Source organism: Alligator sinensis, unplaced genomic scaffold, assembly GCF_000455745.1.
Source record: "Alligator sinensis unplaced genomic scaffold, ASM45574v1 scaffold42_1, whole genome shotgun sequence".
NCBI lineage: Eukaryota > Metazoa > Chordata > Crocodylia > Alligatoridae > Alligator > Alligator sinensis.
In genome coordinates, this window is record NW_005842860.1 from 225333 (window position 1) to 238817 (window position 13485).

Here is a 13485-nt window from a genome sequence, read left to right on the forward strand (position 1 = left end):
TGCCCCCTGCATTCATCCCTGCCTATGGCAGGGGGTCAGGCTAGATGATCTGTTCAGGTCCCTCCTGACCCTAGCTACTATGAAACTATAATACCCATTAACATCTCCTGGGAGATTGGCAAATTAGGTTCAAATCCCCAGAGAAGGGGATTGAATCTGGGCATGGGCTCCAACTATTAGAAGTAAGAGGGGCAGCATTGCCTGCCACTCCAGTAATTTTGTAAATCTACTCCTTCATTTCCTTGACTTGCAATACAAGTGCTAGCAACTTGGTGCTTTAAAATTGCCAAAATTGTTTCAAAGTTTCCAAAATGTTTTAGTGCTTCCATTTTGGCTGAAACTATTTGGTGAATTCAACCAGAATTAATTATTTACTGAAACACCTCTCCAGCTCCACCCACAATCTCATTTCCTCATACTATTGGGGAGGGCAGGAATGTGCTCAATAGGACATTTCTGTTAAAACTTAGTTGTGGGTACCAAGAATGACAGGGATATGACCAACCCCTAAACATTACAGCTGAATACTTTATCAAAGGCTCCAAGAGAATGAGTCTTGCTTAGCTTTTCAGTGCAGCTCCACATAATCTATTGGGCTGCTATACTAGGCTGAGTGGTGTAATCATTCTTCATTAGTGTTCTAAAAACTGCTCTTGAGATTGGATGAGCTAGCCGGGAATTACAGGAAAATGAAAGAGCCCAAACCTAAAAGCCTCCCCTCAAATAAAGAAAAAATCCTTTGCCCAAAGAATTCCCCATTGTTTCTCTACTAGACTTGAAGTGGAGCATGAAACCATAACAATAAAACTCAAATTCTTCCCTTCATAAACTAAGGTACAAGATTGAGAGTGGGGGCAGTAAGGAGGTGCAGGAGAAGGGGGAAAATAGACACACACACAAAAAAATTAAAGTATTAACCAAAGAAAGAATCAACATACCTTCTGCTTGGTGTTTTGCTTCAAGCTGATACAGGACTGACTTCTGGACTATGAAAGAAAGAAAAAGAAGACATGAAGACTAATTCAGTTTAGGCTAAAATACTTCAGAAAAACCTTGATTACAGTCAGGTTAAAGTTTCCCTGAAAGCATGGAATGCAACAGCTCACTTCGTTTTCAACAGGTGCTGCTGAATGCTGATCACACTGCAAAATCCAGCCAAACACTCCATCTGGCAGTCATTTATCCCTTTGGGATAAAACCAGGGGTAGCACACATGGGTGTACAAAGTCCAAAGACAACTTAAAAACTGTGCGCCGACTACATGATAGCCCAAAAGCAGCGGAAACCCCACACAAGGGGATTCTGTATCCCTGCTTCCCCATCTCAAGGACAAGAGTTTCTAAAGATGACTGTACAAAGACATGTAAGGAACCTAGATAGAAGATGTTTAGTTTAAGGGGTCCATACACAGCCCACATTAACCTAGCCAAAACCCTAAATGAGTGAAAAAGGAGTAAGCCACTTCTTTGCCTTTCTCCTCACCATGTCTTACAATATTGGCCGCATCCCTGCTACCTGGATAGCCTACTTAGGTGAGGTCATTGGTTGCATGTCATCCCTCAGCTTCAGCACCAGTGAACAGATTAAAGCCATTTCAAATATTCTTTGCTCTTTCCCAGAACTGGTCCCTGTAACACCGGGTAGTGTTTTTTTCTGCCTAAGGACTATGTGATCAGGCTTTAATATACGTTGTTCTCTTTCCTAGATCTCCCCTCTCATTGCTGTACTTCATTTAAAACAGAGACCTACGGACAGTAAGGTCACCAGCTCTCTCATGCTGTGACTGGGGGCACCAGACAGCGGCATCAGACGCTCAGATGCTAATCATGGCAGGTACCACACAGAAGCTTCAAAAGATTTTTCAGATGGTTGATGCTATGCTCAGATTTTAATCTACCTCTTCTAAGAGAAGTGATAAGGAACAGAGCACTGGGGTCTGACAATAAAGCCCGAGTCCTTATTTGCATCCATTTTTAAAAAGTACAAGGAAAAGCACCATGGCCCAAACCAGCATCTCAGATTTATCATGAGCAACTTCAACAATATCACTCACAAATCAGGATTTGGCCCTTGGTGCCTTGACTCTGTAGAGCTGTTTGCTCTTCTGCGTGCACACTTGATCTCTTCCTGTAGGCAAAATAATTTGCATGTATAAACTCATCAGCCTTCTGTCGGTTTAAAGCCCCAGTACTCAGCTGGTCTTTTATCCTTTAAGAGACTACCACATTAACTGGAATATATTTTAGAGTTTGTTGTAAAGAGTTTTACAACTATGGCAAACATGGTTGAAAAAAATGATAGTCCAATAAACAAATAAGGATTCTAGTATCACACTCTTCCCCTTTTTTATTAACCTCAAGGTGTCTATGCCTCATACATGCTGTGTCTTCCTACCAAAAGGACAGTTCCAAGCATGACTGGCATAATGAGCATTGTATCCTGTTCTAGATATATTGTTTACACTTGTTGCTACTCCCATAGGGCCTCCTGTAAAAAGAAAGCTTTTGCAGACTAGTGAATCAACCTTTAATAGCAAGCTATAATAAAATATATAGAACTAAAGAAGGATTCAGAGCATGGATGTTCTTAAACTACACTACTGTCATACGATTGCATTCTGCCCTAGGGACATGCCTACAACTCCCAATACTACATGCAACCCAAGAGAGAATTTGACTTTATTGACATTTTCTGCAGTTGGCTATTTCACAGCAGGTGTTACCCTATCACCACAGGATTAAGCAAGAAAGTAAACTATGGATGCTATGTGTAAATGCTTGGGGGCAGAAATAAATATTTTTCTTTTTACTTATTCTAAAACATAGAGCAGAAGTATATATTTTTCTTTTTACTTATTCTAAAACATATTATGCAGGCATCATTCTTCACTTCAATGCTTTATAAAATCACTTGCAAGAGCATCCTCTTCTTGTGTTCTTTTGGATCAAGCAGTGAGTGTATTGATCGGCTGAGACAACTGGAAGAAATATAGAAGATTCAGGGGCAGAGCCAGAAGGACTGCAGTGGCACGGCTACACCTCCTGTCGGCCTGGACCACACCTTGGGAGCTTCTGGGGACTTTAACAAAGTCCTCAAAGCAAATGAGAATCCCACTCTTCCCTCCATGCTCAGAGTCACATCCTTTCCCCTGCCCTGCCCGCCACTGCTGCTTTCCCTAGTGTCCTGGAGTGGATGTGGGGGGAGGTACTTCAAATCTGTTCCCACCTGCTGCAGGAGGGCTACATGGGGGCTGGGCTCATCTGGGACAGCAACAGTGGCAGTGGCAATAGGCAGAGGAAGATTATCCTTCCCTGGACCTGCTCCCGGGTGGGAATGGCCAGGTGGGGGAACCCACACCACTCACCACTGTCCCTGTGCCAGCTGAGCCCAGCCCTCATTCAGCCCAGCTCAAAACAGGCAGGAGAGGCTCCGAAGCTTCCCCTGCTCGGGACAGTACAGAAAGCAGCAGCAGTGAGTGGGTGAAGGTGTAAGAGGACGGGAGAGGATGCAACTCTGAAAATGGGATGGAAAGTAGGGGAGTCTTAATTGCTCTGTGGACTTTAAAAAGTCCCTGAAGGCTCCCACAGCACAGTCTGCTTGCAGCAGTGGGTGGGAGATGGGGAGGAGGCTGGGATCAAGGATGCAGCCACCTCTACTGTGCAGTCCTGGAACAGGGGTGGGCAAGACAACACTATCACAACCATTTTTTCAGGAATAGTAGCACATACCATGTTCCAAAGACAGAACTCCAACCCCAGAAACCGATTCTAGTTAAGACTAGGGTTGGCAAGCCAGTCAATTGGACCAGTTAAATATTGTCCATTGACTGCCCATTTTTTGACTGGTCAGAGATTATAGGAATTTTACCCTCCCCCCCCCCAAAAAAAAAAAAACTACAATTGCAATTTTACCCTCCCACCCCCCAAAAAAAAAAAAACTACAATTTTTTTGTAGTTTTTTGACAACAAAAAAAAAAATTGATTTTTTTCATATTTCTTAATGGAAAGTTTGTGTTTTTCTGTGTGTTATTTGGACTTGTTGGCAATTTTGGCCAATATTTGACTGGTCAAATACTTAACTCTAGTTTTAAAAGATTCAGACAGACACACAGCTAACGCTTGCTTTTTTCATAAGTAGCTATTACACAAGCTAGGAATAGGCCATTTCTTCCAAAAAGACCAGCTTTTATAAGCAAGAAAAAAAAAAAACTCATAAGGCTATGTGTAAGAGCACTGCTCCTGTTATAGTATTATTAGAGCCAATCAGTAGCAAAAATAGCACCTATGAGGCTCCAAACCTTGAATACTTTGAACATGGGATTAAGTTTCCCAAGAAACTATTTACTGGCTCTAGCCCAATTAAGCATAGAAAATTGCCTCAGGAACCTAATAATAGTTGTGACTTACTTGTTGTGTGACTTTGGTCATGTAAACCCCCAGCCTCTATTTCCTCATCTGTGAAATAAAATAGTTTTTATGTACCAATCCAGCCACAAAATACACGTAAAGTGATATATAGCATAATGCTGTAGCTTTAAACTTCTGCAGACTCAAGGCATATAATTAGATTCGAGGCAACCTTCAGAAAATGCCAGCTCTTAGCTTTCAGTTGTTTTTTTGACTACGGAAATATAATAAAGCAATTCTTCTGTTGCAAAGAGCTGAGAAAGACCACAACAGGTCAGGATTCCTATCTGAAATCTCTGGGTTTATCTTGTGAACCATGTATAGGTGTTTGCACACCTAATATTCGGAGAAGCCCTTAAAAGGGATCTTGCAGCACCCCAGGGTGCTGCTGCACCCTGACTGAGAATCACTGCCATAAGCATAGAAATATTAAATCCCATGACAGATGAGATAGCACTCACTGGGTGGTCAACACATTCATTAAAGTGCCATAGCTGCTGCATATTAATTTTAGTACTTGGATAACCAAGTATTAAAATCAATGCATAGTAACACACTACTGCACAGTAGCTACTACCCAGATTTTTTCTGATGCCAACTGCACAGTAGCCTAATACTACTGCACAGTAGCATGTTAGCACAGGTTTTGCCCAACACGCTACTGCACAGTGTTATCCAGCTATTGTGCAGTTAACCTCTCATGTAGAAACACCCACTACCCCTTTCGCACAGCCAGGGAGAAGAGCGAGCTAACAATTCATTACAAAAAATAATGCTTAAAAAAAAAAAAAAAAGAACGTTTGCTCAGTTCCCTGGTTTTTAAATCAGCTTCTCCTGTAACATCAGAAAATGATGGCAGGCAGGACTGTTCTACAAGTAACCTATGCCATCACAGCTTCTTTCTTTGACCAGGGTTTTCATTTGAGTACATGGAAGGCTGTAGAAACCTCTTACTGCTCATTAATATTCAATCCTCAACTCTAAAAAGAGAAACTTGCCTGTTCTGCAAGCCTTACAATCATGAATAAATAATAGACCTCTAAGAGTCTATCCCTCTAATAAAAGTCAAGGGCAGCATGTCACTTCGGCGCATCAGTTACTAGGTTATATCCATTTAAACAAAATATGATAACTCTATGAAATAGAGATCTATTAAAAATAACCTGAACATTCATAAAAAATGTAAGTGTTAAATATACATGTTTAATAACGTACACTGGTTCATACAGTTCATCCCTACAGACAGGAAGGAAAGTCATGCAGACATCTAAATAGTTTAGTTTCACTAGCAAATAAATTCCTAGTGAATTGAACTGCCAATATCTTTGTCAAACAACTCTCTCTCTCACGTCACTTGTTGAATCATGCAACCTCTTATTCCTATAAATAACTTGTAGTAAAAGGGTGGGAGGTACTGTTGGTACAGTATAATTTAAAGATTTATAATTTGGCAGTGAATGTTGAAGTCTAAGATAGGAGACTCATGTACTCTGGATTCAAACACATTTATGGATAATTAATGTCCTGGAGATGAATGCTTAGAATTGTCTGAAAACACAAAATCTGCCTGGCAAATTGCCTAGAAAGCCTCAAACACAGTTGATCAGTGGTAATGTGAAGAAAGCCAACATTTGGAACTTGAGGGGGAAGATGCAAAGTGTGAGAGCCTGCTATCACAATTCACTTCCGAGAGGTTGACAGAAGATCACTTGAATCCAGCACATCAGATCAAAGGTATTGTGGGACAGAATCACCAGGGAGGAGTGGGGGCACATTTAGTTCATGCCACCCTCTCAGCAACCCTCAGAGAGCAACAGCAAAAAAGACCCAGCCTACTGTACCCAGTTGTCTATCTCAACAGTAGTACGAGTCATGCTGTTGGCTTGAAGCCAAGATTGAAAAGCAGCACTATCTAAACAGAAAGTTTACATTGTGTATCTGCATCCAGAATAGTGGATCCATGCACCCTCTATACAGGGGGCAGAAACTCATCACCATATCATCAATTCACCTGCCCCAGACTCACCACTTCTATCCTGATCCCAAGCCTGACAGTCCCTATTCCAAGCCCAGTCTGTACCAAACACTGCATAAAGCACTCAGCCTCATCACCTGACCCAGCAGAAAGGGAAGAGGAGATGGACACCTACTAGTAAAGCCATGGGCTAGATGCTATCCTACTTATTAAGTGTTTCAATGAACTTTGGGCACTTAAGCATAAATAATAGCATTCAATCCCCCCATGCTCAAGTCCTTGAAAACCCATTAATGCACCTACTTTTGTAACTACTACCATCTAACCCTTAATATTGTCACACAAAAACCAGCAAAGAGGACAACTCATCCAGCCTTTGCATTAAGTTTTTCAGGGGCTTGAGTAGGATGGAATAGGATCACACTTAAGCACCTAAATCTACTCACACATACAATAGATAGAATAGAATCTGGTCCCATTGCTCATCTCTCTTCATAAACCCCCCTGTAAGCCCTGTCCACATAAGAGAGACAAAACATAGCTCAAGAGATCCCTCCAAGTACAAGAGTAAATGCTCAATAAACCTCCTACTTGTCATGTTCAGCAAGCTGTAACAATGTTACTACCCGCCTACCAGTAGCTAGCTGCTCTGTTTATATAGGCAGCCCTGGATCTAAAATGGCTGCCACAATTAAGCACCTGCTGGCTGCTTGGCTAGGCCCTTAAAGTGGCAGGCACCAACAGTGCCCTGCCACACAAATAAAGAGTGGAGTCATTTAGGAACATGTTCACTTATTCCTGCTACAGTCCACTTGGTACCAAGTTATCAGCATCTCCAGAATCAAAGACATTTGAAGTTCTAAGCGGTAGACAGGTCGCAGGGATTTCTTGATGCACTTGGGGAAAGACTGGAGCTGAACTAATGAGTTGTCATTTTAATTATTTAACACACATTAAACTCCAGGCAATGCACAGAGTAGGGAAGCAGAAATAACGTTCATGGGCTTTCTGGCACAACAAACACAGCTGTGCAGTATTTATAAATCACTTCAGCCAAAGCCAAGTAACCCTGTGCTACTCAGTCTAGCTCCTTTTGAAAAAGAGAAAGTGAAGCATATGCAACTGCTGAGCTGAAAGGGAAATATATAGCATTGCACAGAACTTTCTTTTTCAAACACTGCCAGATAGGCAGATAGTAGGGGAAGTCCTGGCCCCACTGAACTCAATGTGATTTCTGTCATCAATTTCAGCAGATTCAGGTTTTCACCCACTACCCTTGGGCAGACTATCAGCTACAAAAATAAAATAGCTGTGAGGCAGGCAGAATATTCCCTTTCTCCACTGTATACAACACCTCTGGCTGCTAAAGACTTTAGGCTAGCACCCAGCTTAGAAGACAAAGTACAGGTACAGACAGTCCTGTCTATTAAGCATTAATTTAAGCCATGCCCAAACTGCTGCATGTTATCCAAACACATGGAGCAGGAAGAAAGCTTAATGCCACCTTTTCGCCTTCACACTATCCCTTCCCCAAATACAGTGACAGAATAAACAGAGAATCCAATGAACATTTCCTGAAGGCACTGAAATCTCTCCCCATCTAATGCCTGTAGAACAATTCCCAGCACCAGGAAAGCACTTTACAATAAATAGGGCTAAGGAGGCAAAGTCATCTTGTATGTTTATTATACCACTTACACAAAACCAGATATGTTTTGCTAGCAAGAGTCCTGGTAAGCCAGCAGTGAAACCTGCCTGCTGAATAATCACATTCTCCATTTTAACCAAGAAGAGCTTCCAAAGTCCACAGAGTTTCAAGTGAAGTCCAAAAAAGAACAGATTTGTGTGTAGAAGCAACATGAAAGAATCCAGAAGCTAGTGAAAGATAATTCAACACGAATAATGAGGACCAAAAATAACATACCTCATTGTGCTGTGGACTCATTCTAATGAACCACTTTAATTATCTTCTCATCCCAAATAGGTAGGGTCACAATTTTGTCCCTTGAAGCATATATGAAATTCTCACCATCTTCAATGGAAATGGTTTGCATGGGCCTGAAGGCAGAATTTGGTTTTAAAATATATTGTTGCATGTCTTTAGCTGAATCAACAGTAGCTTCTCTGGTAAACAAGTATTTTATTACATACTTGCTGGTAAACAAGCAAATAATTTGGAAAGATGGTAGCATCCATTTGGATTATCCATAGACTGTTGCACATCAGAAAGAGAAAAACACTGTGGAGCTAATGGACACTTACATACATGCTAAGAGTCTGCTCTGATGCGCTGGAAATCCAGCATATCAGAGCAGACTCGTTTCATCAAGTCTGCTGCAGTACATTACAGCTTCAGGTGTATGTGCAGTTTCTGGTATAAATTAGAGATCATCCCCCCACCAGTGTAAATGCCAGGTTTATACAGAGGTACAATCTAGCAGTCAGAGAACACAAGTAGGAGAAAGAAGCTCCCAGCTCCAAACTTAGCTCTGTTATCAGCTTCCCCTCTAACCCTTTCACCAGCTGTTTGCCCACTTGCCCTCAACGTTCTATCCTTAAAGCTGGAAATGCTTCTTTCCTCATCTACCTCAGTGTGTTCTGGGAACTACTTCCAATCATTAGAGTCTAGAAAGTATTTGGAAGAGGAAACTGTTATGTAAATGCTAAATTTGATATAAAAAATAAAGTTGTATTAAAGCATGCCCTATTCTTGTAAGACTTCTCCATCTATTAAACTGTTCTCATCAAGCAGGAAATTCACAATATATAGATGGGTTCCTGGTCCTTGCTAGAGAACAGCAAATATGCTGTAGACTTGTTTCTATCACACTGGAATCATTACAGTTGGTTTTAGGGACAGAAGTTACATATAAACCAGTTTAACTAATCAGAAACTGGTTTAAAACATGTAACAGAGCAGATGTTCAGTGCACATAAACTAGTTTCAAAATGGCTGAAACTGGTTTAAGATGAACCTGGTTGAATGTAGTATCAGACTTAACTGGTTTAGGTCACAGTTTATAAAACTTCTGCCCCAGACCTGAGGAAGGGTACCTTATGCACAAAAGCTTTTCCAAGATCTCTCCCAATATATCACCCCAAAATACCCTTGCCTCCTGCAGTTCTTCTTTCAGCATTTTTGGGACCCCAACTGCTCCATGATGACAAGTACAGCAGAGATTAAGGCATGTATTCCTTATGGAAAAAATATTGCCTTTTCCTTAGCCACAACCAAAACATAGCAATCCTGCTCCATTTGCCCAAAGTTTAATGTATTGCAGATAATTAAAATGTCAGCTGTGGAGTGTTTCTTCCTGGGTCTAATGATAGCACAGTTCTTTCATATAGATCCCAATCCAATCCAGCCAACTGCAGAGTTACCTGATAAGGATAACTGAATTTTGCAAAATATAATAAACTATTTCACTTCTAGCAGAATAAAAAATATTTTATTAGAAACTCTTCATATATAAAAAAACCTTTTGCTGGATTTCAAATCAGAATCTTTTGTGAAATAAAAAAATGTTATCAACTAGGCAGCATCTTTACTCGGCTTCCATGGGTTTAAATTAGTTGCAAGACAGGTAGATGATTGTGCAATGCAGATATGTTACCAGTGCACATGGACAGAATTCTATACAGGCAGTCCTCAGACTTGCAGCACAACTGGTTCCTGAAAACTGTATCTTAAGTCAAAACATCATACCTTGGAACCAATTTTCCCATAAGAACAATGTTGTGAGTGATTGGTTCCTTTACAATGCTTGATACCGCTGCGTCCAGCTGATAAGTCTATTGTAGTGGAAGGGGAGGGAAGGGATGTAGGGAGGCAGATAAACACCCCCATAGTGAAGGAGGGATTAGGACAGAGGCTGGGGCAAATGCTGCCCAGCCGGGACGGGGCGGGACAAAGGACAAAGACACAGCTCGTCAGGGGGGTGTGGGGAGGAGGGGCCACTCCTGCCACTGCCAGATCTGCATGGGGCGGATGAGGCTGGGACTGCACCATGCTGTACTCCAGGCAGGTGGTAGGGGTTATGCGGGGGCTCTGGTGAATTTTCAGCTGGCTACAGTTGCCCCATAGCCCCCACTTTGCCACCTGCCATGCCCCAATTTGGGGGCACATGCCCCCCCCCCCCCAACTCCCACTGTTTGACCAGCTGGGGGTGAGACTGGGTGTCACAGGATGAAAATTCACTGTAGCCCCCCCATAGCCCCTGTTGCCCACCTGGAGCGCAGTGTGCTGTAGCCCCAGTCCCACGTGCCCTGTGCAGATCCAGGGACACAAAACCCCCTTCCAAGCTCTCCCAGACAAGTGGCGGGAACAGAGGCAGGAGCTGCCAGATGAGCAGCTCCCAAACAAGCAGCATGCAGCGGAGGGAGCCATGCCCTCCCGTGCCACTCGGATGAGCCGTGCCTTCATCCCATGCCCCCCAGCCCTGGCTGAGCAGCACTTGCCCCAGCCCCTCCTTCACTGTGGGAGCCAAGGTCAGCTAGAAGCCCTGCTCCTTGAAGGTGGCGGCAGCAGCACGATGGGGTGGTAGCGGAGGGGGATGGAGGGGATGGCAGGGCACCGACATAGCAGTGGGGACAGAAGAGACAGAGGGGACAGAGAAGGGGGGTGAGGCCAGCACTGCTGGCCTCGCCTACCCCCTAAGCCCTGCTCCTTGGAAGTAAAGGTGGCAGGGGGTGGTTGTGGCGCAGCACTGGCCTCACCCTCGCCCCCCCTTCATCCGTACTATCATTCTTGATGAGCTATTCATCAGTCTTTACTATAAGTGGGATTGCAGTTTCAACTACCTTCTTATCTGCACTACAGTAGCATCTAGAAAGCCCAAGAGAACAAATCCATTTTATGAGAGATTGTACATATGCATAACACAAGACACTATCTGTCCTGGAAATCTTAAAATCTGAATGGTTAGAATAAACAAAGGACAAGACAAAGAAAACATTATTATCCCAATTTACAGGCAAGGAAACAAGGGAAGAGTGAGAATAAGAGATTTGTCCAAGGTCACATGGAAAGTCTGTGTCAGAAACAGAGAAGTCCAGAATCCTAATATCTTCCATCACCCTTCATTTCAAAACCTAAATCCCAAGACCACTGTTGTTCTTAAATCTGCTTCCTAGCAGTTTCCTAGATGCATGCAAAATTGCTAGGCAAATTCAACTTAACTGACCACATACACTAACAGAAGGAATAATCTAGAAGTCAGTGGGAATTTTGCTCAAGCCATAAGTGCAGCACCAGACATATAGATTGAAGCTTAACAAATAAAGCAATCTACATGCCAGTGTTATTTGTTAGGAAAGAGCAGCCATATGGCTATGGAGGCTTCTTTCTAAAACAAGAACACTAACAATCTTGTGTTAATATGAACTTTTTTGTTGTTTTTAAATAAAAATATTGTGTCTAAAATAAAAGGAGTTACCAGAAAGATTATAAAAGTATTACTGGAAGTTTTCAGTTAGTAACAATTAGCTTTTACTAACCACTTCGCTCAAATGTAATTTAATCTTTGAAAATGGTTTTTAGAATTTTAGGGACCATTTTGAAACAATGAAAGGGGGGGTCTATTGTGATTATTTGAAAGAAAAAACATTTTGCCATTTCAAAATATTTGAATAGCTAGCAATAGTAACAAAAATAGGCTTACTTACCTTACATATTTAATATCATGCATCAATCAAGCAAAAAAATCTGAGATAAAAACAGCTATTAAGTTTGGATGCCCATTTTGAGGTACCCAATTTTTCAGAGTTCTTAGTTTTGTATCCCACATAATACATTCAAAGTACAACTCCTGATGATTTTAGCTGCAGTTCCCGAGTGCCTAGCATCTTCAAGGTCTGATGTTGGACACCTAAAAAATGAGGAAGCTACCACAATATAATGCCATGTAGACACTACCTTGCACCTGCACAAGTTCAATTCAAGTAATTTGTCCAGTATCACATACCAATACTGTGACAGAGACAAAGACAAAATCTAGTCCCCCAGGACAGCGTTTAACTGCCTTAAACATGAAACAATAGGTTCTTAAAGGCTAGAAGAGATGGTTGGATCATCCTGTGACCTCCTGTGCATCAAAGACCTTTAACATTTTATAATCACCTTCACTGTTAAAAAATTATACCTAATTTGTCATTTGAATTTGTCTGACCCCTGCTTCCAGTCACTGGCTTTTGATTTGGCTTTCTCCACTAGATGTTCTCTCCATGTTTAAGGCCAAGTACAGACATTACACATAAACCAGTATAAGTGACTGAAAACTAGTGTACACCCAGAACAGAAAGGAAATTTGGTGCACATAGACTGGTCTAGAATGGCAGAACCCACTCTAAGATAAATCTGGATCGATGTACACTCTTACATAATTGATTTAGTTTAGACCAGTGCATTGAACTTCTGTACCAGATCCCTTATCAATTCATGTTAGGTTGCTGTCCATCAGTATCCCATGCACCTTGGATGACCCCCAATAGCCCCTCCTTGCAGGGAGGCACACTAGCATTTGCCCCATGCACATCTGCTCTAGCCACCACCCAACAGTACCTACCCCCAAGGATGTCACAGAGCCAAGCCAGCACAGACCCTCTTCCTAGCCCTGCTTTTTGACTCTGGCCATTTGTCAGACACAGGCAGGTGGGGACAGGGGGTGGTCTGTATCCCTGCACGGGACCCAGCATGTGGCAGAAGGCCACCTCTGTTTCTCCCTAGAAGCTCTGCTCTGTGACAATTTGGTTAGCATGGGTCCTGCAGAGGGTACACACCTTACCCTCTCTCTTTAGATAGGAATGTATCCAGCTCAGGTTGAGGGAGGGGTGAAACATGCTCCCTCTGCCTATGTGACTGGCATCACATACCTGGGTGAAGGGCTTGGGCTACCTGGTGGGCTAAAGACTGCCAGTATGCCCAGCAACCAGTGATGCCTTTCAAATTAGTTGGCTGACAGTCTACAGGTGCTGGCCTCCATTGGACCAGGTAAATGAGGTCATAAGGGCTATATAGATTTCATAGACATTAGGGCTGGAAGGGACCTCAGAAGATCATCGAGTCCAGCCCCCTGCCCCAGGGTCAGGAAGTCAGCTGGGGTCATA

At 42.5% G+C, this 13485-nt stretch overlaps 1 protein-coding gene across 3 annotated transcripts in view; it reads right to left on the reverse strand.

The window, feature by feature from the left end:
- LOC102369765 overlaps positions 1 to 13485 on the reverse strand; it is a 242441-nt gene that overhangs the window by 55315 nt on the left and 173641 nt on the right. Inside the window, exons 1-2 of one of the 3 annotated variants that reach the window (XR_325159.1) lie at positions 2054 to 2126; positions 939 to 986 (exon numbers count right to left, since the gene is read on the reverse strand). Coding sequence is in view for 2 of the 3 variants with exons in the window: in XM_025191804.1 (XP_025047589.1) it covers positions 939 to 986; positions 4407 to 4427 (69 nt within the window). In the remaining variant the exon portion in view is untranslated. Of the gene's footprint in view, positions 1 to 938; positions 987 to 2053; positions 2127 to 4406; positions 4455 to 13485 lie in introns of those variants that run through there. The other 2 variants (XM_025191804.1, XM_025191803.1) reach the window with 2 other exon arrangements.